Source organism: Pecten maximus, chromosome 7, assembly GCF_902652985.1.
Source record: "Pecten maximus chromosome 7, xPecMax1.1, whole genome shotgun sequence".
Classification (NCBI taxonomy): Eukaryota; Metazoa; Mollusca; class Bivalvia; order Pectinida; family Pectinidae; genus Pecten; species Pecten maximus.
This window is the reverse complement of record NC_047021.1, coordinates 28541958-28567224: the sequence shown is the minus strand read 5'-3', so window position 1 is coordinate 28567224 and position 25267 is coordinate 28541958. Positions and strand designations below refer to the sequence as shown.

The window sequence follows — 25267 nt, the reverse complement described above, 5'->3', positions numbered from 1 at the left end:
AATCATTTAAATATTTATAGATCAATTAAAGGTGCACAAAACAGGAAATCTCAGACAATGTATTGTTTTTGAAAATTTTAGATATAAAGTCAGTGTATATACAAATTAAGTGTTTTGTTTATATCATTTCCTAAAACGATCTGATGAGATGGTATTGATAGATGTACCTGCTGTTATGGCGTACGTAGTGATGTCGTGAGGAGAGGCGTCCGTATCTGTGGCGGCGTAGGTTGTCACTGCGGTACTGACACTGGAGCTCTCGGCCAGGGAAACAGTCGGGTTGGAGGCGAAGGTTGGCGTCCCCTCGTTTGTACCGGTGACTGTTATCTTAACTGTAGCGGTGGCCGTGGTTGTGGAGTCTGTGGCTTCTACGGCGAGTGTGTAAAACGTCGTCTCCGTGTCGTAGTCGATGGCTGTAATAAAAGAAATATTACTGTTTATAAATTTATTGCAATGTGATTGTTTCCTAACCAAATAATGTGTTGTTTGAGAACTTTTAAAGTCAGTATTATATAACAAATGAAGATATTCAAACTTATATACAATGTAGACGTACAAAAAGAAAATCAAACATAAACGACATGGCATCTCACTTGAAGCTAATGTTATTTCCCCCGACGCCGACACAGCAAACTTTCCACCAGAGTTCCCACTGACGATTGAGTAGGATACAGTGTCACCTGTATCGGCATCTGCGCATGTCATGGTCACAACCTACACGTGAAAGTAAGGGGGAACGTTTTTAAAAGTGATGCAGAACAGCGATGGATAATTTATCATTCATGAATGGACCAATTATCTTTCAAAAGCCTCTATTCTTTGGTATGTGGTTCCTCAGCTGCAAATTTTGCAAAAAATAGCCGGCAGTTTGCTTTTATAATGTCATTAGGATAAATTTGATATCAATAACAGCTGGTACGATTCCTTATTTGTAACACTTTACCGTTGCTGCAGCTGATGTACTCTCCGCCATTTCCACATCGTATGCTGATGGGGAGAATATCGGTGAGTTATCGTTGACGTCTGTGACAGAAACTGTAACAGATCCGGTGACCTGAAGAGCGAAAGCATGTGTTTCAAAGAATATTTAATTGGATGAAAAACAAAAATGATTATTGAATATTCCAGTTTTAAATGTATACTAACTATTTTATGTATTTACACTCAGGAAAAGCAGAAATAAATTGTAAAAGAATATAAAATCCACCATCGAATCATGGTATGGCGAATCAACAATGCACGGAAATGATATATGCTTACAATCTAACAGATCACCGCTACATTTGTATTTTTTCCCCATATATCAGAGTCGCAACGAATTATTTTATTTTCAAACTCCGTTATTTTACGTAACACCAATGCGTATTATATTAAGTTTGCAATTAATCGATCATATTAATTGTTTTATGTTATTCATAAACCTCCGCCAAGTGTTATAACACAAACATTTACTTTGAATGACATAATATCATATTTGTTTTCATTTCACTAGTTCATAGTGAATGCTAGTACCGTTGTCCCTCCCCCGTCCGTAGCCACCACTGTTATGACGTAGCTCGTGGTAGTCTCGTAGTCTAACGAACTGGATAAGGTTATACTTCCCGACGTCGAATCGATGGAGAATACAGTACTACCACTATTGGTAACTGTAATACACACGATAAAACAGTATTAGAGAATCAATCATTTTGGGGTTTGTAAACATCATGAGTAGTTTAAATTAAAGATAACCAAAGATACATATTTTCAATCTAATTGTTATTGGAGAGGGGTTTTAACTCCGGAGTGGAACGTTGCACAATATCGTCTAGAATATATTATTACATTGTAGGTAATACGAATGAAAGGAATTATTTCAGATCCAACTGTGCAACTTGGAGGATAGTACAAAAGACACACCGAATTAAAGCAAGAGTTTCACTCAACATACACAAATATCGATCCTATTTAAATATTAAAAAAAAAAAAAAAAATCTATTGAAGGATATTGAAATCAAGAATTCATAATGTAGGTAAACAATATATAAATATATATATACTGTTTTGATAAGGCTCGAGAAAACATCGAGAGAATTAGTTGTTCCTAAATTGTCGTAAATTATTATATACTTTAATTTAATATCACACACACCTGTCGTGATTGTGTACGATGCAATTTCATGCGGTGATAAGTCACTATCTGAGGCGGCGTACGTCGTAACGGCTGTTCCAACACTTGTACTTTCCGCGAGGCTGACGGTAGGATTAGACGCAAATGTTGGATTGTTGTCATTTTCAGCAGTCAGGACGACGTCTACGGTAGCTGTACTGGACAGGGTTCCGTCACTGACTTCTACAGCCAGACTATACGACTGACTTCCGGTGTCGTAATCCAGGGCTTTAAACAATAAATATTCCTTTACAAACGCTATTTCAATACAGATGCATACAAAAATATTATATCAAATCAAATAAAGTTACATACAAAACCCCTATGATAGTTTATACATCTTTATTTGTGAAATGGTGTTTACTTACTGCAGGCTGTTGTCAATATCCCCGTCGCACTTCCAAGACTGAAACAGGCATCAGCATTTCCGGAACTAATCGTGTATGCTAAACTGGCTCCCGTGTCACCATCCGAACAAGCCAGAGTTGTCACTGTAGTCTATAGTAGAGGGAGGTAGCTTTATTTAATCGTTTAGCTTGCTTCAAATTGGCAAGATACGAAAAAGTTCATATTCTCCTCTAACACATGTATTGTGGATTTATCAATTGTTTTTCGGAGTTATTCGTTAACGATAGAAAGCAAAGATGTAAAAGTTATACAGAGTGTTATGGATATGATATCAAAACAAATGCACCTGAGTATAAATGTTAATTTCTAGTTGTCATAGTATTTTATAATGAGGTTATATATTGATATTTACTGACCCCAAATGAAGGGGGAAAACCCCACAGTTCCATGATAATCTATTTGCTTGAGTAAAATTATTCAAATAATAAATATGTCCTACTTACACCCGACGCTGATGTTTCCGCCAATGTGAATGTATATGAAGATGAAGGACACGCCGGGGTGTTGTCGTTGACGTTTGTCACTGACAGGGTGACTGTCCCGGTACCCTACAAATACAGATGAACAAAGTATATGACAAAATTGTATTTAACTGTGCTGAAAAGAAGGATGCAAATTATTCCGTAATATATTACCAGAAATAAATGGATGTAACAACTTTGTTAATTGGATCCTACTCACGACAAGTCCTCCTCCGTCAGTAGTCGTCACCGTGATCTCGTAACTCGTTGTGGTATCGTAGTCCAGGGTTTTGGCCAATGTTATGCTACCAGTGGTTGCATCAATGTTGAAATAAGCACTACCCGAGTTGGTAACTACAACAGACGAAATTAATTATAATTTTACTTACAGCTACAGACTATATCTTTCTTGTGCTAATGACATATCATGCTTTGATCAATTTGTTAACATTTTTCATAGAAAGTAGCTACTCTCGATTGCGATAACTTTATACAAAAAATAATTGTTACATGTATATGTACGTGTTATTCATCCAATTCTATTTCTATTTCTTCACTTTAACAGACAGGATTAAATAATATGTATTGAACAGTACATGGGGTAAAATGAAACAGAATCGAGATTGCATAACACTATATTCATATCAAATTTCAAAAAATGGGGCAATCAAAACTTATTTTTAATGTAGGATATATGACTAGAAACCATCTTCACAATGCTACCGATTTATTATGTCTAAAGTTAAGAGAATGCTACATCAAGTTGACAATACATTACATTTAAATAGATTTATTTAAATGCTACCTAACTGTATATTGCCGATGTTTGATGTAACATGAATATTTCCTCAAATCCGAAGCATTATATTAAACTATCGAACCCTGGGTAAGTAAATGTAACAGAGCGCAGGATTAATTTTATTTAAATCACTGCCTCCGCTAGGGATTGAACCCGGGACCTCTGGCTTACTAGTCTTACACTCAACCGATCGAGCTAAAGAGAAGAGCTCTCTAGCCGAGCGGTTTATTGCGGCTAGTATTTACCAGGGTTACATAAATGGGGATTCTTACGAGTCTATTGCCAACAAATGACTGTTGGAAATGCTAAATTGAATTGAATCACTCACCTGCTGTTATGGCGTACGTAGTGATGTCGTGAGGAGAGGCATCCGTATCTGTGGCGGCGTATGTCGTCACTGCGGTACTGACACTGGAGCTCTCGGCCAGGGAAACAGTCGGGTTGGAGGCGAAGGTTGGCGTCCCCTCGTTTGTACCGGTGACTGTAATCTTAACTGTAGCGGTGGCCGTGGTGGTGGAGTCTGTGGCTTCTACGGTGAGTGTGTAAAACGTTGTCTCCGTGTCGTAGTCGATGGCTGTATGATCAGAAGGTAACATGTGATCAGTATTAATACCTTTAATCCTAACCTTTCCAGAACACCTGGTCCTACCTGATTGTAGGTTTCAAATTGCCTCAAAGTAAAACCATCTCCTGTTGATATCTTTGCTCTCATTGTATTGATTTCTAGTCATAGTTCTTATTTTGTTTACATGTCAGTATTCGTTTTTGATATAAATAAATCCCTAGAAATAAACTTATCCTCGATTGAAACTTACTTGCAGCTAGGGTTATCTCCCCTGTTCCAGAAACAGCAAATTTTCCGCCAGAATTTCCACTTGCAATGGAATATGTGACAGTGTCCGCAGCGTCAGCATCAGCACATGTCGTTGTCACAACCTACACTCATAAATAAACAGTGTTATAGGAAATAATATACAATAATATTATAACATAATATCAGTGGATACTCTATGTGCATAACAAATTCAACCAAAACGATTTTAGACAACAAAGTCTTTTACAAAAAGCGATGGTACCGAAATATATTTCCTCGAAAAAATACCTTATTGATAATGACATGCTATGTATGAAATTCCAATTGTGATCACATAAAAAGAAATAAAAAATGTAAAAACAGTTATTGTTAAATACGCAAATAAGCATAATATGCGATGCCTTTAGAGGAAATTGATTTTTGTTTATTTGTTTATCTATCCTATGTTTACATAGTGTATTTTCTTTGTCAATGTTTTCCCGGAACAAAATGATTGCTTTATAAGACAATATATATTTCGTTTTGTTTACCGTAGCAGAAGCTGAAGTACTCTCCGCTATTTCTACGGTGTAGGCTGATGGAGAAAATATCGGGGAGTTATCGTTGACGTCGGTCACCGAAACCGTGACGGAACCTGTTACCTGAAATAAAAGTTGTAAACACATTGGCTTCAATTATTTGAATGAGTCTTGTCTATTGTGTGATCTCATTCTACTCCATTGCGCGAAACCAACTGATTATGATAGCACGATTTAATATCAAAACGTGAAAATTGATAAGAGGTATGAACATATTCACTGTAAATTCGTATACTAGCATATAGTTTTATGCTCCTAATTAAATCACTAATACCGTTGTCCCTCCGCCATCTGTAGCCACCACTGTTATGACGTAGCTCGTGGTAGTCTCGTAGTCAAATGAGCTGGATAATGTTATACTGCCCGACGTCGAGTCGATAGAGAATACACTGGTTCCACTGTTGGTCACTGAAATGAAATATGACATTTATCATCCTGGTATACATCACAAGCATGTGTACTAATACAAATTCAATCGAAAAGTATGCGAATTTAGGATTCTCGTATTTACTCATTAAATGTCGCGGATTAGGATAGGGTCCGTGTTAAACCCATATACCGTATGTATAATCATAAGCCTTCCCCCACTAATGCAATTTTGAGATTGAACTATTACCTCGATTTCGAAGATAATCATTTCGAATTCATGGTATCTCATACCTGCTGAAATGGCGTACGAGGCAACGTCGTGAGGTGATAAGTCACTATCTGAAGCGGTGTACGTCGTAACGGCTGTTCCAACACTTGTACTTTCCGCGAGGCTGACGGTAGGATTAGACGCAAATGTTGGATTGTTGTCATTTTCAGCAGTCAGGACGACATCTACGGTAGCTGTACTGGACAGGGTTCCGTCGCTGACTTCTACAGCCAGACTGTAAGACTGACTTCCGGTGTCGTAATCCAGGGCTGTAACATCAATTTCTCATGCAACATTGACATGATTTCTTCTACGTCAAGGTTAATTTTCACTCCTTCAAACCAAATTGATTTGTGAAAAGTATCGGTAAAATGTATTGGTTTATATTAAAAACTTTAATCATACTCATCTGATATAATTATCAATGTTAACTAAACATATGCTGAGTTTTGATCCAGTTTGATCCTTCAATACAATCAGTATTCCACTTACTACATGATGTTGTCAATATTCCTGTTGCACTTGCCATACTGAAGCACGAGTCGCCGTTCCCGGATGTAATTGTGTAGGCCAGGCTTGCCCCCGTATCACCATCGGTACAGGCTAGTGTTGTCACTGTCGTCTGTAGAGAAACAATAAAGACAATATTCAGTTATTGCTTACCTGTTTCAGCTATCAATATCTATAATGTAATGTTTACCTTTGATGAATATAATGTGTAGACGTAGAAACGCATATATATATACATGTATATATATATGGATCTATATATCAATGAATAATTCGATGAAAATATATTTGCTTGAGTAAGATAAATCAATCAATAAATATGTCCTACTTACACCCGACGCCGATGTTTCCGCCAATGTGAATGTATATGAAGATGAAGGACACGCCGGAGTGTTGTCGTTGACGTTTGTCACTGACAGGGTGACTGTCCCGGTACCCTACAAATACAAATGAACAAAGTATATATGAAAAAAATGTATTCAACTGTGCTGAAAAGATGGGTGCAAATTATTCCGAAATACATTACCAGAAATAAATGGATGTGACAACTTTGTTAATTGGGTCCTACTCACGACAAGTCCTCCTCCGTCAGTAGCCGTCACCGTGATCTCGTAACTCGTTGTGGTATCGTAGTCCAGAGTTTGTGCCAGCGTTATACTACCAGTATTAGCATCAATGTTGAAATAGGCACTACCCGAGTTGGAAACTATAATGAAAGAAAGGACGCATTTAATAAAGAAAGTTCGCTAAGATCACGATGATCATGCTACATTACCACAACTAGTACACCTACTGATTTCATTATATGCTGCTGAAGCATGTACCCATTCACGTACCTGCTGTTATGGCGTACGTAGTGATGTCGTGAGGAGAGGCGTCCGTATCTGTGGCGGCGTAGGTTGTCACTGCGGTACTGACACTGGAGCTCTCGGCCAGGGAAACAGTCGGGTTGGAGGCGAAGGTTGGCGTCCCCTCGTTTGTACCGGTGACTGTTATCTTAACTGTAGCGGTGGCCGTGGTTGTGGAGTCTGTGGCTTCTACGGTGAGTGTATAAAACGTCGTCTCCGTGTCGTAGTCGATGGCTGTGTGATCAGAAGGTAACATGTGATCAGTATTACATTTTAGTGACGATATGAGTAACTTTTATCCTTTACACTACCTGATCACCACATTTTATTCGTGTTGTCGTTTAGGCTTCCATTGTTCTCTACGTGATTATCTTTTCTGTTCATATTTTGCCCTAGTTGTATAGGTCTCGACAAGGAGTAATTGTTTCGTTTACATATCGGTAATCGTTGTTTGTTGTTAAATCGGCGTATCATTTGAAATTAAATTATATCCGACGGAAACTTACTCGCAGCCAGGGTTACCTCCCCTGTTCCAGAAACGGCAAATTTGCTGGCAGAATTTCCGCTCGCAATGGAATAGGTGATAGTGTCAGCGGCGTCAGCATCTGCGCATGTCGTGGTCACCACCTGCACACATAATATAATATAATAAGTGACTTCATATGCATAAACATTCCATCCTCTCTGATATCAACAGAATGTTTGGATTCATTTTTATTATTATGTTAATAATTAAACGAAGACGAAATGTTAAAACGTTCGGGATTGGTTGAGACGATATATCCACCTAATTCCAAATACAGCGGTATTATCATTTTATCACAGGTAAAGAAAGCAAAAGTGAAAAACGATTAGATTGGATCATTAAGCATTATAGAGATACCACGGTTTCTAGCTAAAATTGTCCTTCCTGTACACGTGGTTGTCTCTTTTTAATTGTTGATATTAGTATAATATTTACGAACTACATTTTCTTGAAAATAAAAAGTCTTTTCCTTAATGTGTCTACCGTAACTTTTCTTAAATGACCACAGATGTTGGTAGGACGTTATATAAGAGAAATTCAAGTACCGTCGCAGAAGCTGATGTACTCTCCGCTATTTCGACTGTGTAGGCTGACGGAGAGAATATCGGTGAGTTATCGTTGACGTCAGTCACCGAAACCGTGACGGAACCTGTTACCTAAAATAAAAAAGAAAATACACTGGCTTCAAAACTGTTGGGATTATGAAAATTGTTATTGTCTATTGTGTGATTTCATTCATCTCTATCATGTCATATGGACTGATGTTGAGAGCAATATTCCATATCACAACATAACCATCAATAAATATTTATGTACACATTCCCCGTGAGAAACAATGGTTTGGCAAATATTTCGTTTGTTCCTAAGTAGATCACTCATACCGTTGTCCCTCCACCATCTGTAGCCACCACTGTGATGACGTAGCTCGTGGTAGTCTCGTAGTCCAATGAGCTGGATAACGTTATACTGCCCGACGTCGAGTCGATAGAGAAGACACTGGTTCCACTGTTAGTAACTGAAACGAAATATGATGTCTGTTATTTTGGTATAAATAAAACATTTGAAGAAGATAATGTTGAACTTGGTTGGTCTCATACCTGCTGAAATTGCGTACGAAACTACGTCGTGTGGCGATAAGTCATCATCTGAGGCGGTGTACGTCGTAACGGCTGTTCCAACACTTGTACTTTCCGCGAGGCTGACGGTAGGATTAGACGCAAATGTTGGATTGTTGTCGTTTTCAGCAGTCAGAACGACGTCTACGGTAGCTGTACTGGACAGGGTTCCGTCACTGACTTCTACAGCAAGACTGTACGACTGACTTCCGGTGTCGTAATCCAGGGCTGTAACATAACGTACTTATTTAATATTGGCATTCAATTTTTTTTTTTCAAAGTACATGTGTACCTTAATAGAGGAATGAAACACATGGCTCGGGTGCATTCGACCTTATCTGTTTTTGAGTTGTAGTAATTGTATTTTAATTGAAATATGTCATAAGCTGAGAAAATATTTGTATGTAGAGTATTATTTTTGCGATCCTTATTTAGTGTGTTTATGCACGATTTCTATAAGCTTGATAACAACTTGTATTCTTTAAATTGGTTTCATTTGTTATTGAAACTTACTACATGATGTTATTAATATTCCCGTTGCACTTCCAAGACTAAAGCATGAGTCGCCGTTCCCGGATGTTATTGTGTAGGCCAGACTGGCCCCTGTATCGCCATCTGTACAGGCAAGTGTTGTCACTGTAGTCTGAAGAGAAACGATAAACTCATATTTCATGTATTGATTACAAGTGTCAATTATTACATATTTCATTTATCAATATATAATGTAAAATCAATCTTTGATTAATAAGAAAAACGGTTTCAGAAATGTATATGCATGCCTTGATCCATTAAAATAAAAATATTTACCCCCGATGCTGATGTTTCCGCCAACGTGAATGTATAGGAAGATGAAGGACACGCCGGAGTGTTGTCGTTGACGTTTGTTACCGACAGGGTAACTGTCCCGGTTCCCTTTATAAAGCAATCACATGTAACAACATTAATATTTAATCATTTTGATTCGAATCGACGAGATGGACGGGTATTACACGTATGGCTATAAATGATAATGAATCACTATTACTATGTCCCTAACATACTCAGCTTCTCAGCTACAAGTTGTGGATCAAAGGAAACGCGTAGCCGTGGAAAGTATTTCTCAACACCTCTTTCCACTTTAGACTCCTCCACAATTGGAAGTAGAGATCGCTTGGCTAAGGATTAAAAGTAGTATAAGCCTGCATGTTCTTACCACAAGTCCTCCTCCGTCAGTAGCCGTCACCGTGATCTCGTAGCTCGTTGTGGTATCGTAGTCCATAGTTTTGGCCAATGTTATGCTACCAGTGGTTGCATCAATGTTGAAATAGGCACTACCCGAGTTGGAAACTATAATGACAAAATTGATACAAACAATACAGTAAGAAATACCCAGCTCCCCTATTGAGACATAACCGTAAGCTTGGGTATGTGGTTTCGCTATATCTTTACTATTGTTTCTATGATAAAACATTTGCAGAATCTTTGACTGAAGGTATTCTACATATCATATATTGTGTTTGATTTTATGTTATCGTAAGTAAACATGTAATAGCAATAGAGATACTAATATGGTCAATGGATGACTGCTAAGAATGCAGGTAAACTGGAAATGCTCATATATGAATATGACAATATTGAAATCACATTGCGTGAATAAAGATTTGGTTTTGATGTCAGACATATACTATCCATAATTGTATTCCGTGTGAGAGAGGTAGAGAATGAGTTTAATGACAAGGGTACGACGTCATACTGTCTTTTGGGACTTGGAATTTTGATTTTGTTCCTTCCACACACGCATTTGGCTGTTTCACACCTACCTATAACTAAAAGCACACCCTTCTCTGCAGGAGATAATGAAGATGCTTTTACAATACATATTTACTGACTGATAGCCATGTGGCAACACCGTAACTACAGTGTAGTAAATTATTGACAGAACGTCAGAATAACTAGGTTGATACATTGCGTTGTTACCTGGCTCTTTATGTAAATGTCAATTAAATATTTACTACCCTTTCCTAGGAAAATTGCAAGAAAAATCGTAGCAAGCCGATTAACAATCAAAAATGCGGAATGGCCTACAATCACAAAGTGTTTATAGGCGTGAAACATCCGCATGCGCTCAAGCAGACAAATGACAATGGCGTCTTCTTCCTCTCCTTGGGGTTTCTACATTTAATTCTGTTTTCTTCTGTACATGGTCGTAATATGGCGACAGTGATATTGTATTAATTGTATTTTGTCAATTATGCAACAGTTCGTCATGACGACAATCCGTCACTTAGTCGAAACTTGTTGTCATAAACAAGGGTGCTATCGAACAGGTGATATGTGTTTAAATCAGTGCAATGATTTCTAACATAGTTGTAAACTGAACCTATTAAATAAAAAGCATAGCATACCTGCTGTTATGGCGTACGTTGTGATGTCGTGAGGAGAGGCATCCGTATCTGTGGCGGCGTAGGTTGTCACTGCGGTACTGACACTGGAGCTTTCGGCCAGGGAAACAGTCGGGTTGGAGGCGAAGGTTGGCGTCCCCTCGTTTGTACCGGTCACTGTTATCTTAACTGTAGCGGTGGCCGTGGTGGAGCTGTCTGTGGCTTCTACCGTGAGTGTGTAAAACGTTGTCTCAGTGTCGTAGTCGATGGCTGTAATATTTCAATGTATATGTTAAAAAAGAAATAATGATAATACAATATTATTCTAATGTTATACCAAGATTGGTTGTCGCAATATTCCTTATCATTATTATGTTTTGCTATGTGATATTTTCACACCATTTCGTGTTGCAACAAGTTTCAAGTTATGAATTCTAGACCGCATCAAAAATATTTCCAAAATATCCATGCGGGACTTTGACAGCATAAAATCCTCATCAACTTTAAAACCTCATCAAAAATATTGATATCAGGTTGGACAGATTAACCGAATAGTTTGCCCGACTCGTGCTTAAAATCTTCAATAAATCGACAATTTATACTTGTGCGGGAACGTTGTTTTTTTTTCATACAGAAACACTCAATCACAAAAATTGAATCAGAACCAGATTATCGTTATTGGTTACATGATTTTATACTTTTGTAATCTATCTTTGTTTAAAATTTTGACTTCGTTTAATTCAAGCTAGAATATAAGTAAGTACTTTTTCGGCTGTCAAAGAAAAGATAGTTTGGGCACAAAGATAACATTTTATCAGATTTCATAAGTTGCACAAGACGAGGATTAAGGATAAAGTTTAAATGATTTTATCAAAAGCCTTGTCTATAATGACTGATGTAACTTACTTGCTGCAAGACTTATTACTCCTGTTCCAGAAACGGCAAATTTACTTCCAGAATTTCCGCTTGCAATGGAATAGGTGACAGTATCTCCAGTGTCAGCATCTGCGCATGTCGTGGTCACAACCTACGGAAAGTTAAACCATTTTTTTTATCTATTTTTAGCCCAGTTGAAATAACGTTTAAAACGTTATGATATATTATACATTTATCATACCAAATTGTTTCAATTAAAAAAAATAAAAAATACAGAAATGATCAATTCGTTAACTATGTTCAAACATACTCATCAAACAAACCAATTAAGACGTATATGTAATAGATCATATTACCACAGCTGAAGCTGATGTGCTCTCCGCTATTTCGACTATGTAGGCTGATGGAGAAAATATCGGGGAGTTATCGTTGACGTCGGTCACCGAAACCGTGACAGAACCAGTTGCCTGAAAAAACAAAAAAACAAAAAAAACACCGGATAATTTTTTCCGTCTCAAATATCTGACTCTGTAATATACAATACTAGAAGTATGCTTGAGACACGAAGTTTTCGTTAAATGATACGAGGAAGCCATACCGTTGTCCCTCCACCATCCACAGCTTCCACTGTGATGACGTAACTGGTGGTGGTCTCATAGTCCAAAGAACTGGCCAGGGTAATACTGCCTGAGGTCGAGTCAACAGCGAATAGACTGGACCCACTGTTTGTAACTGAAAAATAATAACCGTGCTGGACGTCATAAATTTAAAGACCATTTACAATGTATTATCTATAGTTATTTTGCTTATATGCGTGTTGTTTGAGATTGGAATCCTATCAAACACATAGCATTCAATTCTATATAGAAAACACCGATCATTAAGAATTTGCTTACTAAATATCAACAATTTCTATTCTCAAAGTATAACAATTTAAGTGAGTTTTCATTTTCGGATGAGGAAAATCTTATCCCCGAATCTTTGCAAAATTTGCTATAATCATTTCATTTTCTGAAATTTTGGCCCGAGACCCCTCGCCAAAAAAATTCTGCTCGCGCCTAAATTACTGAACACTTCCCCCCCCCCCCCCCCCCCCCCCCCCCCCACCCACCCCGCCTCCTTTTCAAATTCCTGGATCCGTGCCTGCGTGTTCCATAGCACTTTGATCATGCTATATATGTTGAAAATCCTTTCTGATGTACCTGCAGTAATGGAGTACGACACAATGTCGTGAGGGGAAGCATCACTGTCTGCAGCAGCATATGTTGTAACGGCTGTTCCAACACTCGAACTCTCCGAAAGACTGGCGGTAGGGTTGGAGGCAAATGCGGGATTATTGTCGTTTTCAGCAGTGAGACTAATGTACACGGTAACGGATGAAGATGTGGTCCCGTCACTGGCATCGATGGCAAGAGTGTATGACTGACTTCCGGTGTCATAGTCCAGAGCTAAAGAGGAAAGGTCATTTTAGATACTCTGTTACGAAGGATTGTAAAACACGATATCTTTCAACATTCAATACAGCCTCAGAGTTAGATATGGTAGTGCCAACCGTGAATTAAACTGCAACATACAGCTGTTTTGTCCTACTAGAGGGAGGAACTCAAAAACCTCTAAAAAAATCCAAATTTTGAACGAGATATGCAATAGCACAATTAGTAAATTTTGTTTATAATTTTCAATTCTAAATTTCAGATCATTTGTATCTTCTGAACCGTGCCACTATTTAGATGAATTAAAGCGTGGCCTGTGGATTAATCTCAGCTTCGTTATTCTCTAGGTAAAAAAGGTAAAAAATTATCATTTTGTAAATAAATGTATACATATATCAATGTACGTACTACAAGCAGTGGTCAAGGCGGCAGCTGACATACTGAAACAACTCTCGGAGTTACCGGACGTTATTGAGTAGGTTATAGAATCTCCATCGGCATCAGTACAAGCAAGTGTGGTCACGGTGGTCTGAAAGGGAAAATGAACGTTGCTCATTAACGAAATTAAAATCACCATTTACATCAATGTAAAAAAAGAACTTTCATCTTATCTAGAAACCTTATACTTACAAAATTTTCCCCGAAATATAATTTTGTTAAGTCATTAATCATAATGACAGAAATATAATATGAAGTGCCCTTTTGCTGTTTTAATGTTCAGGCAGGTTTAGCAATTGTTTAAACCTATGCAAACCCCTCTTGACCAAGAGAAATGCTCGCAACTTATAACGTCAATAACAACAACATAAAAACAACAACAAAAACCAAAAAAAAAACCACCAAAAAACCAAAAAAAACCACCAAAAAACCAACAACAACAACAAAACAAAAACAAAAAACAACAGCATGTTGGTTGTTCCTTGGCCTTTGGTGTCCAAGTACCCACCCCAGATGCTGATGTTTCTGCCACACTGTATGTGTAGGTTGAGGATGGACAGGCCGGGGTGTTGTCATTGACATCGGTGACGGTTACTGTGACAACTGACGTGGCACTGTCTGTTGGTGAGCCGCCGTCGGTCGCCTGTACAGTTAGAGAGTACGACGTGGTCGTCTCGTAGTCCAGGGCCAGCGTCAAATAGATCTCTCCTGTGGTTATCCCTACGCCGAACCTTGCCTCAGAATTTCCACCTGAGAAAGCATACATGTTCACATTTTAATAAAGCATTTTTTTCAGTGATAGTCGTATTAAGATGATTGCAAATAAGGAAACTAGCATTGACATTACTATAGGTATTAATTAAACAACGACCCACCATATTCATAATAGATATAAACATTTCATGTAAAGACGAGACAAGCCATTATACCTTCTGACACATATTTATAAATAAATAGCAACAAGTACAAACCTATGATGCTGTAGGTGAGGACTCCGTCGTCGCCATCATCAGCGTCCGTCGCCTGTATAGTTGCTACAGTAGTACCCACGGCACTGTTCTCGGCAACCTGGCATACAGATTAACATAGGTACTATGTGTAATATTGGTGTAAGGCAAGCAATAAAGAACATGGACGGTTTCATCTTTTCCAACAAATATAATCGACAAAATCAGAATGCATTTTTCTTTTGATTAACTATAGTGAATACATGTTGTCTCCCACACAGAAAATAGTAAATGTTTCCTTCGCGTTCATCACGGGATCAATATTTTAAAGATTTTTATTGATTGTCTAGTGAGGTAAAATTTCATAATTTAACTTTCTTTCTGATTAAATACTAGGCTGAAGTGACTCTACTATATACCATTATTTAGTCCTTTAAAAAGGTAATTTGGTGGGAAGTTATCAGGTCACATGGAATAAAAAATGTATTTTTTTCATCTTTGTGATCTTAAAAACAATGCATACACGTACCGATATGGTTGAGGGTGTTGTACCCGATATCGCCGGTGTGTTGTCATTCGTACCCGTAATAGTGACGTAAACATAAGCTGTCCCTGTTAGATCTGACCCGGCAGTGGCGGTATCGGTTGCTATGACGACTAGGCTATATATGTAGTTCTGTGACGAGAGTGATTCGTAGTCAGTCGCAGTTCCGGTTGTTTGTAGAGTTGTTCCGGAAATAGTAAACTTGGCTGAGCCGTCGTCGCCACTTTGTATACTGAGTCCGCAATCACCGTTAGTACCACTGTCAGCATCGGTACAGGTCAGGGCCGCAATGGACGTCCCTGTCAATCAAAACCGTGTATCTGTAAATACTATACAAAAGACTTGGACACAAGTAAGTACGTAATTCCGCTACATATCTTTGTCATGTATAATTATCTTAATCAGTATATTGGCTGTGGCTGTGAAACGGAACGTTATCATGTTAAAGAGTTGCAAAATAGCTCTTAATTAATCAATATGAAAAGTCCCACAGATCACTGCCCTGCAGGTAGGGCGTAAGAATTGTACCTGCTGCCCCCATTGCATGATCGTAAGAGGCGACTAAACTTGGGATCTTATCTTTTCTCTTCTTTCTTAACAACTTTCTTCTTCCTATAATGTCTTCCTTGACAATGCCTCACTTTTGGCCTTTAGTTGAGCGTTCGCCGCTCTGAGGAAGGCTTTGGGTTCTGTCCCCTGGCCGAGACATACAAGTCTTTAAAAAATGTAGTTGCTACTCCTGCTTAGCGCGCAGCATATTTGGAGTAGGACGACTGGTTCGCCCGTTGTCAGTATAATGTGACTGGGTGGGGTGTGCTGCTAAGTGTCTTCGGCAGTATGCTTCAGTGAGATAGCACTATAAATCGGCAAAAATTCCGAGACTTAACACGAACATACCGCAGCCTCCCAAAACACACGTACATACTCACCACACGCATACATGTCGCACGCACAGGGAGGCCGTCCTTAAATGACATTAGCTGTTAATAGGACGTTTAATAAAATAAACCAAACCAAACCAAACTGTTAAACATTTTACTGTTTCCGATGAGGATTACGTACCTGAGGCGGATCCCTCCGGGATGGTTTTGGAGTAGATGGCGGGACTGAATGTTGGTGTGTTATCATTGTAGTCCGTTATTGATACAGTCAATGTAGGACTTGTTACAGGAGTAACTCCATCAGTCGCACTGAAAAAGTAGTAATGGTCAGCATTGATTGAAAATGTATACAGTTGGTTCATAATTCCAAGTATATGTTATATAATACATCAGAAAAAATATATATAAAAATACCTTTTGTGTAATTGTTCAGGAAAGTTCAGGAAAACAACATGTTCATTGTCTTTTAAAAATATATCTCTACTCGTTACAATGCAAATACCTACACATCTGAAAATCTTGTCAATATTACTGGGATTTACAGCGGTTGAGTTATAATATCTGATCCGTAGTGCATTTAACTAAGGATTTTACAAAACAAATATGAGTGGAAATCATAAATTTACGAATTAAGTAAAAGATACAGTATCAGTGATGAACAATATAAAACTGTGACATACAGCTTTTAAGGAATTGGTCACTGACGCCGTGGGCTGAAGTGGCCACCAGTCCCTAAGTGTTTTGTATGGAATTGCCCGGCTGTATTCTGATGATAGTTTATATTCCTATAGTTTGATACTAGAGACCCAACTTATATAGTCTAGCTTTATCTACGATTTTATATATTCCAGAGACAAAGTTATCTTACAATACAAACGATTTAAATATAGAAGGGGAATTAGAATTGACGGTAGCTTATATCTAGATATAGTTTTGTTTTCAGGGGCTTAACGTTCTCGCAACAGCCAGGGTCATTTGAGGAAAGGTATAAAGGATTTTGGTTTAGTTTAGTATTGTTAAGCGTCCTATCAACAGCTCAGGTCATTTTAGGACAGTCTCCCCTGTGCGTGAGGTGCATGCGTGCGGTGAATGAGTGTGTCTTTTGGGCAGTTGCGATGTGTTTGAGTTGATCTCCTTGCGATAGCGCGGGCATTTAAAGTTGCGATCTACGTTCAACATGCAGTGGGGCATACCTGAACTGTAATGGGTATGACGTCGTTGTCTCGTAATCATACGCTGTGTTGGTGTACACTACGTCACCGATGACGCTGAAACCAGAACCACTCGACAAGGAGTATGTAATGGTGTCGCCATCCGCGTCAGTAGCCGTGAGCTGGTAGACTGAGACAGCTGTGGCCGTGTTCTCACTGATGGAGATGGTCGTCGAGGTGGACGGCGTGGTCCAGACGGGGTCGAAACCTAGATATAAAGAAGCAGAGTTATGATTATTCAATGTTGTCATTTACCAATGCATTACATATCGTCAATATAATACTTCATGCCAATATCCAGTCATATTGAAATCATCACATCACATCATAACAGATAACCTAACCGGAAGCCTTTAAACAACTAAACGTATCCTAAATAATGTATTCGGTCACTAGCAAGCTCATGAAACTAAACACACCTATCGGTGATTACATAATGCATTTCAATCATCATTCACTATTCATGTACCCAGTCAAAATCAAGTTTTCTTCATGTTTTTAATTAATACTTTACACCATTGACAATATAACTCCAATTCAGTAAATATGTTATTAATTACGAATTCTATTTAAATCACAATAGATGAGGTGGAATAATTGACGGTATTCAGTACGATGAGATAGCACAAATATCCTATGACATTTCAAACCAGACAAAAACTTTGTAAAATGAACACTTGAAAAAAAGAAGAAAGATTTAACGCCTAAAAGCGATCAAGATACATATAAAAAATGTTGCCAGGTATTTCTATACAAGCTGACTGACATAATGGGAAGAAGTTCAACTTAGGCACCTTTGTCTATATGAGTTGAAAATGAAATGTGTATGACATTCATTCAAAAGCAACGAGCGGAAACGCATTAAAGATTCCTTTAAATAGGGATATTTATATATCACAGCGATCAGTCTACTCAGGTAAATACTAAATAGATTCTTGTGATAAACATTCGCTTCTGAGAAATTGTTGTATAGAGTTTCTTCCTTGAAAGTAAGGTATTCAGTGGCTATTGTGATTAACCCTAAGACCCATGGCATCCCTATTCAACGACCACTCTCTATCTATTACTTATACCATCAATGGAATTTTCGTGTACATGTATTTTAAATGGACAACAATTTATTGCATATAAATATTGCAAATTCTTATTCTAACACAGTATAAACAGCGAGGAGTAGGTAGTTCCTCGGAAGGGTTTTATACGAGCACGCGGAAATAAGTCACCATAAAAAAGAAACATATTGCAGTAAGTTAACATTAAACTATTTAAAACTACCATACGGCCAGGTAACACGTTTACAATTCACGCACGTTGACACCAGTACAGTATATATCCTTGTTGACAGGATTAAGTACCCCGTCACCGTTACTCCACCACCATACAGACTGTGTACAAGAGGCAGCAATGTACACACTTCCGAGTGGAGTTATGTTGGAGGGACATGGTCTACCCTGCTGTACAATAGAACTCCCGCTGACGACCGGACTTTATGGTCTCTGTTTTAGGTTCTCGTCTGAAGTCCTCCGTCAATAGTGACTGTCTGTAGATCGGATCGGTAGTGAGTAGGGTTAAGTGTTTGGAGAACGAAATACCATCAGTACAGTCTGGGGCGGGTTACTGTTTTGAAATTTTCCAAAAATGAGACATTTTCAAGTGTGTTTTTTTATTGAAACATTTCTTAGCACGATGACGTTAACTTATCCATACCTTCTTTTAAATTGATCATTATTACACTTTATAAGGTGGTGTAGATTTTCAAGATTTTAAAATTCATTATCAGATATGTCTGTTCATGATACTTAATATTATAGTACAAGTGAGTGATTCAATTAATCCTTTCCTTGGCGGTATGAAGTAATTAAAATTCTTTGATATTGTAAATCTCATTATGATATATTGGAATTATACATATTTTCCTTTAATGAAACATACTTCATAATTCTAGATGGAACAGACTTATAGCCTTGTTTTTGGTTATATTTAGCTGGTTTTAGTAAAATTTAAATCAGCAAATGTTTTCAAGTTATATGGATTATTTCTATGACTTTTCAACGGCATGCATAGCGAGTACTCCAATTCATCACTGCACTGGTCTTTTCATTTAGAATATGCGCTAAATTCTGAGTACGCCAAAATAAGTGAAAATACAGTATGTTTTCAGAGATTGTCTGAAATATGACCTGTAGATCTTGTTTGATTGAGTAAGACATTGTATTTATTTGTACCTTTACGCCTCTACCAAGTCTCACGTCAACCTATTGTGAGTTTTGGTAGATTTTTAATTTACATAAAACATGTTAAAGGAAATGTCAATAAATAAACCTGATACGAAAATTTGTCCTTCAGAAGTAAAAAAAAAATAATTAAGTGAACTGAATCACCACAAAAGGACAGCTTTTTTTATGAATTCGGTGTCGTTATTTTCATTTAAATGCCTTTTTAACGATAAAAATATGTTTAAGAAGATAAGCAGTGATATTTCACATTCATTTTCTGTCTCGACAAAATATTCATGTTCACTCCTCCGACGGTGATCATACATCTGTTTTGAAAATATGGAAAGGTGCATGACTACTTCCTTCGACTCCATATACTGACTGTATATTTTGTTGTAAAATTCATAAAAGGATTAGTTAAAACACATAGATGGGTTATAAATGGAAATAGTATCGAGTTCTTGCTCACCCTTTGATATTTTCTGATAAAAATTACAAAAATATGATAGAAGAAATATCTTGATCTATGACTGATGCATATCTCAAAATTAGTTGTTAGTCATATTTTGCTTAATATCTCTGTGGTATAAATAAAAAATATGTCACCATTAAGCAGTTATTGTATGTTACAGATTTGACAATAATGTTTGTTGGTTTTGAATTTTTATGACCAATTGTCAATTTCTTAATTTATCAATTAGTCACTTACGGTTAAACAGCACTGGACTAAAAGGACATTCACAAAAATAATTGCCCTACCACCAGACAACCGTGCCCCCAAAACACACTATATCTTATAGTAGAGATTTAATGCACCTAATGATCGAATAAAATTGACGCAGGAATAGTATCAAATCAGCATTTTACAATATTTTACAAAAACATGCTCAATTTTTATAGTTTAGAAAGATATTGTATTAACACTTCATAGTAAAAGATTATAATAAAACATTCTAGAAGCAAATTGCAGTAACATTTTGAAGTAACAGATTGTAGTAACAGTATAGTAACATTGTAGTAACACTTTGTAATAACACATCGTAGTAACATATTGTAGTGACAGATTGTAGTAACAAATTGTAGTGACACATTGTAGTGACAGATTGTAGTGACAGATTGTACAAATATATTGAAGTAACACATTGTAGTAACACATTTTAGTAACACATCGTGGTAGTGTATTGTATTAACACTTCATAGTAACAGATTGTAGTAACATATTGTAGTAAAACAATGTAGTAACACATTGTAGCAACACTTTATGGTAAAACAGTATAGTAACACATTGTAGTAGCACATTTGACTGGATATATGGCTAATGTTCGAAGCAATAGCGACCTTGATCTCCGATTATTCTCACGATTTCAACTTCACCGAATTCCTTTATTGCCTTTTCCATTCGTTCACCAAGCATTCTATGAAATACTTTTCGACCATATATATCTGAACTGCCACTTGTACTCGGTCGTGGTGCACAATTACCAGATGATTGCACAAAAGACACACAGGCGTATGTATTGCATCAATTATACAATTATCTTCTCTAAAGGATTAAATGACATAAAACATGCACAGATGCCAGAAATATCTACATCTATTGCAGTCATTCGTTTAAAAAACAATTTGTATGAATAGATATTTCATTTCGTTGTCTGTTAAGTGGTCAAAATCAATTTCCTAAATGAGATTATATGAAAACGGTGTCAATTTTCTTACCAACTCGTCGTTTTAAATATCCAAACAAACAGATTTATTATTTCTCAAGTTGGAGGATAGTTCTTATAAATGGACTTTCATTTATCTAGCAATGAAATTAACGGATATTTTTTATATTGTTTGATTGAATTCTGTGGCACGAATTCAGTGTTACAATACAGCAGTGTATGTAAAAATAACTTTTGAAGCTAACTTTGAAGTAAACTTAAAGCATATATCTAAATACAGACATATTAGTGGTAATGGTGAACTGGCGCACCAACAGACCACAACTGAATACAGACAATTGTTAACTGGCCCACCAGCAGACAACTGAATACAGACAATTGTAACTGGCGCATCAACAGACCACAACTGAATATAGACACTTGTTAACTGGCGCACAAGAAGACCACCACTGAATACAGACAATTGTTAACTGGCGCACAAGAAGACCACAACTGAATACAGACATATTAGTGGTATTGGTGAACTGGCGCACCCGCAGAACAAAACCAAGAAACTTTATATTGACTACAATTGGTAACTTTGCGGAAGGTTTTCAGCGCAAATCTCCCTATAATAAGATTACCGCTAAAATGTATACACGTACAGTATCTAATATCAAACGCTATTTGAGTATTGCGAATATTACTCGGCAAATCACTAAGCATTCTTAAAACCAAAATATGTGTCCAATTAGAACGCTTGTTTGTGTCAATGTTGTTATTGTCAGGGGATGGGATAAAATTGCGAAATAGATACAATCAGATGGAATGATGAATATTTATGGGGACGAAAATAACTTTACTGTAGAAATGTTACACGCTTTCCGCGACAACCAAATTTGTATGATAAGCCCCATCGTTGTCATTGGTAGACAGTTTACAATGTACGAGAAACTTTACACGGAGTATCGCAGTTTGATTCATGTCAAGGTTTCAAGGTTTTATCAGGCATTCCGTGTATCATTGTCAGTCTTAACGTATCTTTATTACTGGTTTAATATAATCATGACTTTATGACTAATTCAACTAAATATCGATGAAACAAATTGAAAAAATAGAAAATAAGACATAATTTCAAAACTACCCATAAAATGACCAGATGTTCAGGACAAACAAGCGTCTTTCGCTTCTTCGAGGACACTCGCCGTGTCAGTCTATGTTAAGTCCAGGTACTAATACATTTTCTAACATCAAGGCATGGTAGTGACGACGGATCTACCAGACATACTGGATAGCAATTCCAACATACCTTTAACAAAGAATACCGACATCCAACTAATGATATCATTCTAACCTTTGTCCATAAAGTAATGTGTATAATAGGTGTTAGGATACTGACTGGGTGTATGTCATTTACTTATTAACATACCTTATATATGTATCAGTAGTGATGTTATAGGTCACAATAAAATATGGCGGATATAAACAATAATGTTCTAAAGATAACTATCAGTTAAAAAGACCGAGTACAGAAAAACTTCAATAACAAAAAAAAAAAAAAAAAAAAAAAAAACAACAACAAAAAAACAACAACAACACACTGGTACAGAGAAACTAGTTTAACGAAGTGTATTAGTGCGAATGTACTATAAGATATAGATATAAGTTCGAACGGAGTGTGGCTTAAATTTGATGTCGAGGTCAAGATCCTTGTTTATATAGACATTGCTTTGACTGACAATACCACAAATAACAAACGTACACTGAGCTGTATACATCCTTAAAGTGTCCTAATGTTGTAGAGTTGTGTGAAGTAGAGGGACACACGTCAACTTTAAATCAAAGTCAAACATGTCCAAGTTATCATAAAACAGGGATTATACGGAATAAATGTTAGGGTGAACAGTCACAAAAATTAAAGAGCAAAGTAAAGATATCGGTGACGTCAAAGATGGTGAAGATCGGGCATAATGGTTTAATTGTCGAATCAAGCTGCGTCTAGAAAGTCGTTGAAAACCATGATATCCTCTAATTAAACAACGTAAGTGTGCTTCATTATATATATATACTTATATTATAAGCCGTCCACTATTTCGGATAGAGCATTGTCACCATGGTGACGGGAAGTATAACATCTGTTTCACATGACACTTCACAAGTTTGAGTTTAAAATCCACTGCATGAATAAACACAAAGCAAAATAAATTTGACTTGTTTCTTTAATGTCGCCTTTTATATGTATACAACTAAACTTTCGATGTTTGATTAAAAAAAAATCTTCCTTCATCTAAACCAAAACGTAGAGAATTCGTTCCGGGTCATGTAAATAATAAATCAGTGCCTTTTGGAAATGGTTGCCGGTATAAAACATCCGGGTCTAGACACGTCTGTTAATGTTGTCATAACACCGACCACAAATTCGTTAATATTTGACATCAGCACTCAGAACTATTTAACTAGCATAAACCACACATATAGAAAATGTATATTTAGACATTGTGCATACACACCAATGATCTATCATGGTGATTTTACCCCCATCGATGTTGATAAACACAAATCAGTCAAGTGCAGAATAAGTGTATAGGGAATGATAGGTACGTTCTCTCAATGGAAGAAAATTGTTCATCACCATGATAACAATAAGAAATTTAATAGATTTACTTTTTCGTAAAAATGTTGTTAACATCAAAACCCCAATTAACGGATATCTCAGTCATAATATAAGCACCTGTTATGTGGAAGAAATGGAATATTTTTGTTATATATCAATATAACTTAAGTCCATTACAATGAAAATTTCATTCAATTTATTGGTTTTGGGTAAGTAAGAAAATTTACGAATTAATAAACCACTTTTCAGAATCGGAGGCATGCTGTACGTTCACAGACAGTCTTCGCCAATTTCTGTATACCGAACCTCCTTAACTGAGAAAAGTATAGCAATTTCTTGATATTATCACGCATGTCCGGAAGTAAAGTGGTAAACGTACCTTAAGGGAGCATTTTACAGAAAGGGACATATACCGAAAAAAAATCTATCCTAAGATGAAACAGCTGATAAGCAACATTGGATACATTGAAAAGAAAGGACCGTTCTGACTGGTTAAAACTAATAACAGTAATACATTTGTATTCCCTTTAAAACCGTCATTGTCCACAGTAGAAATATAGTGTATACATTTTCATCAAATTGATGATTTCCGATATTTACCTTTATTTACCTTTATTTACTGATAACTTCCGACATTTACCGATAAGTTTTGATTTTTATCGATATTTAGTGACACTAAAAGAAAACGATACATATCAAACACTTGCAACTTTAAAACTAACTCGGGCGAAATAAATATCATATCCAAAAACACTTGTTTAATCTATACCAAACGCTAAAAATTAAGTATTAGTGTGATTTTCCACGTTGCACATGATATTTTGAGAGATGCCAGTGACGCATGAGAAGATTTATGACCCTCAACATTTAAAGATTCCTGGTCCGACATAAGTATGTCTAATGGTTCTAAACTATGTGAAGAGTTATGACCCTCATCATTGATAGATGTCTTGTCCGACATTTGTATGTCTTATGGTTCCGTTTTTCCCCACCTCGGTTCTTAGTATGATAATGTGTAATCACCTGTGTCTGATTTACCTGGCAGGTGTCGTCGATGAAACAAAATATAACTACCCTTTTGACTTATTCTTCTTTAACATTTTAAAGGTTTTCGTGTAAACATATCTTCCTTTCATATTCTGATCTCGTTTAAACTATTTCGGGACAGAATTACAGTTTCGATTACACGCTGGTATTTCTCTGAATGTTTTCGATTGATCACGATCTTCTGTTTGCCTGAGACTGCAGTGTTCAAGAGT

The 25267-nt window shown here is 36.9% G+C and overlaps 1 protein-coding gene across 1 annotated transcript in view; it reads right to left on the bottom strand.

The window, feature by feature from the left end:
* The window catches only part of LOC117331162 (protocadherin Fat 4-like), a 49476-nt gene that overhangs the window by 13871 nt on the left and 10338 nt on the right, over positions 1-25267 (bottom strand). The window contains 35 exon segments of the mRNA XM_033889759.1: positions 168-413; positions 594-714; positions 944-1054; positions 1513-1646; positions 2132-2377; positions 2518-2647; positions 3001-3105; positions 3239-3372; positions 4146-4391; positions 4633-4753; positions 5162-5272; positions 5484-5617; positions 5870-6115; positions 6339-6468; positions 6689-6793; positions 6929-7062; positions 7193-7438; positions 7711-7831; positions 8276-8386; positions 8612-8745; positions 8828-9073; positions 9359-9488; positions 9653-9757; positions 10038-10171; positions 11230-11475; positions 12112-12232; positions 12438-12548; positions 12680-12813; positions 13284-13529; positions 13923-14043; positions 14461-14702; positions 14924-15020; positions 15429-15742; positions 16506-16633; positions 17518-17743. Coding sequence (XP_033745650.1) covers positions 168-413; positions 594-714; positions 944-1054; positions 1513-1646; positions 2132-2377; positions 2518-2647; positions 3001-3105; positions 3239-3372; positions 4146-4391; positions 4633-4753; positions 5162-5272; positions 5484-5617; positions 5870-6115; positions 6339-6468; positions 6689-6793; positions 6929-7062; positions 7193-7438; positions 7711-7831; positions 8276-8386; positions 8612-8745; positions 8828-9073; positions 9359-9488; positions 9653-9757; positions 10038-10171; positions 11230-11475; positions 12112-12232; positions 12438-12548; positions 12680-12813; positions 13284-13529; positions 13923-14043; positions 14461-14702; positions 14924-15020; positions 15429-15742; positions 16506-16633; positions 17518-17743 — 5667 coding nt within the window.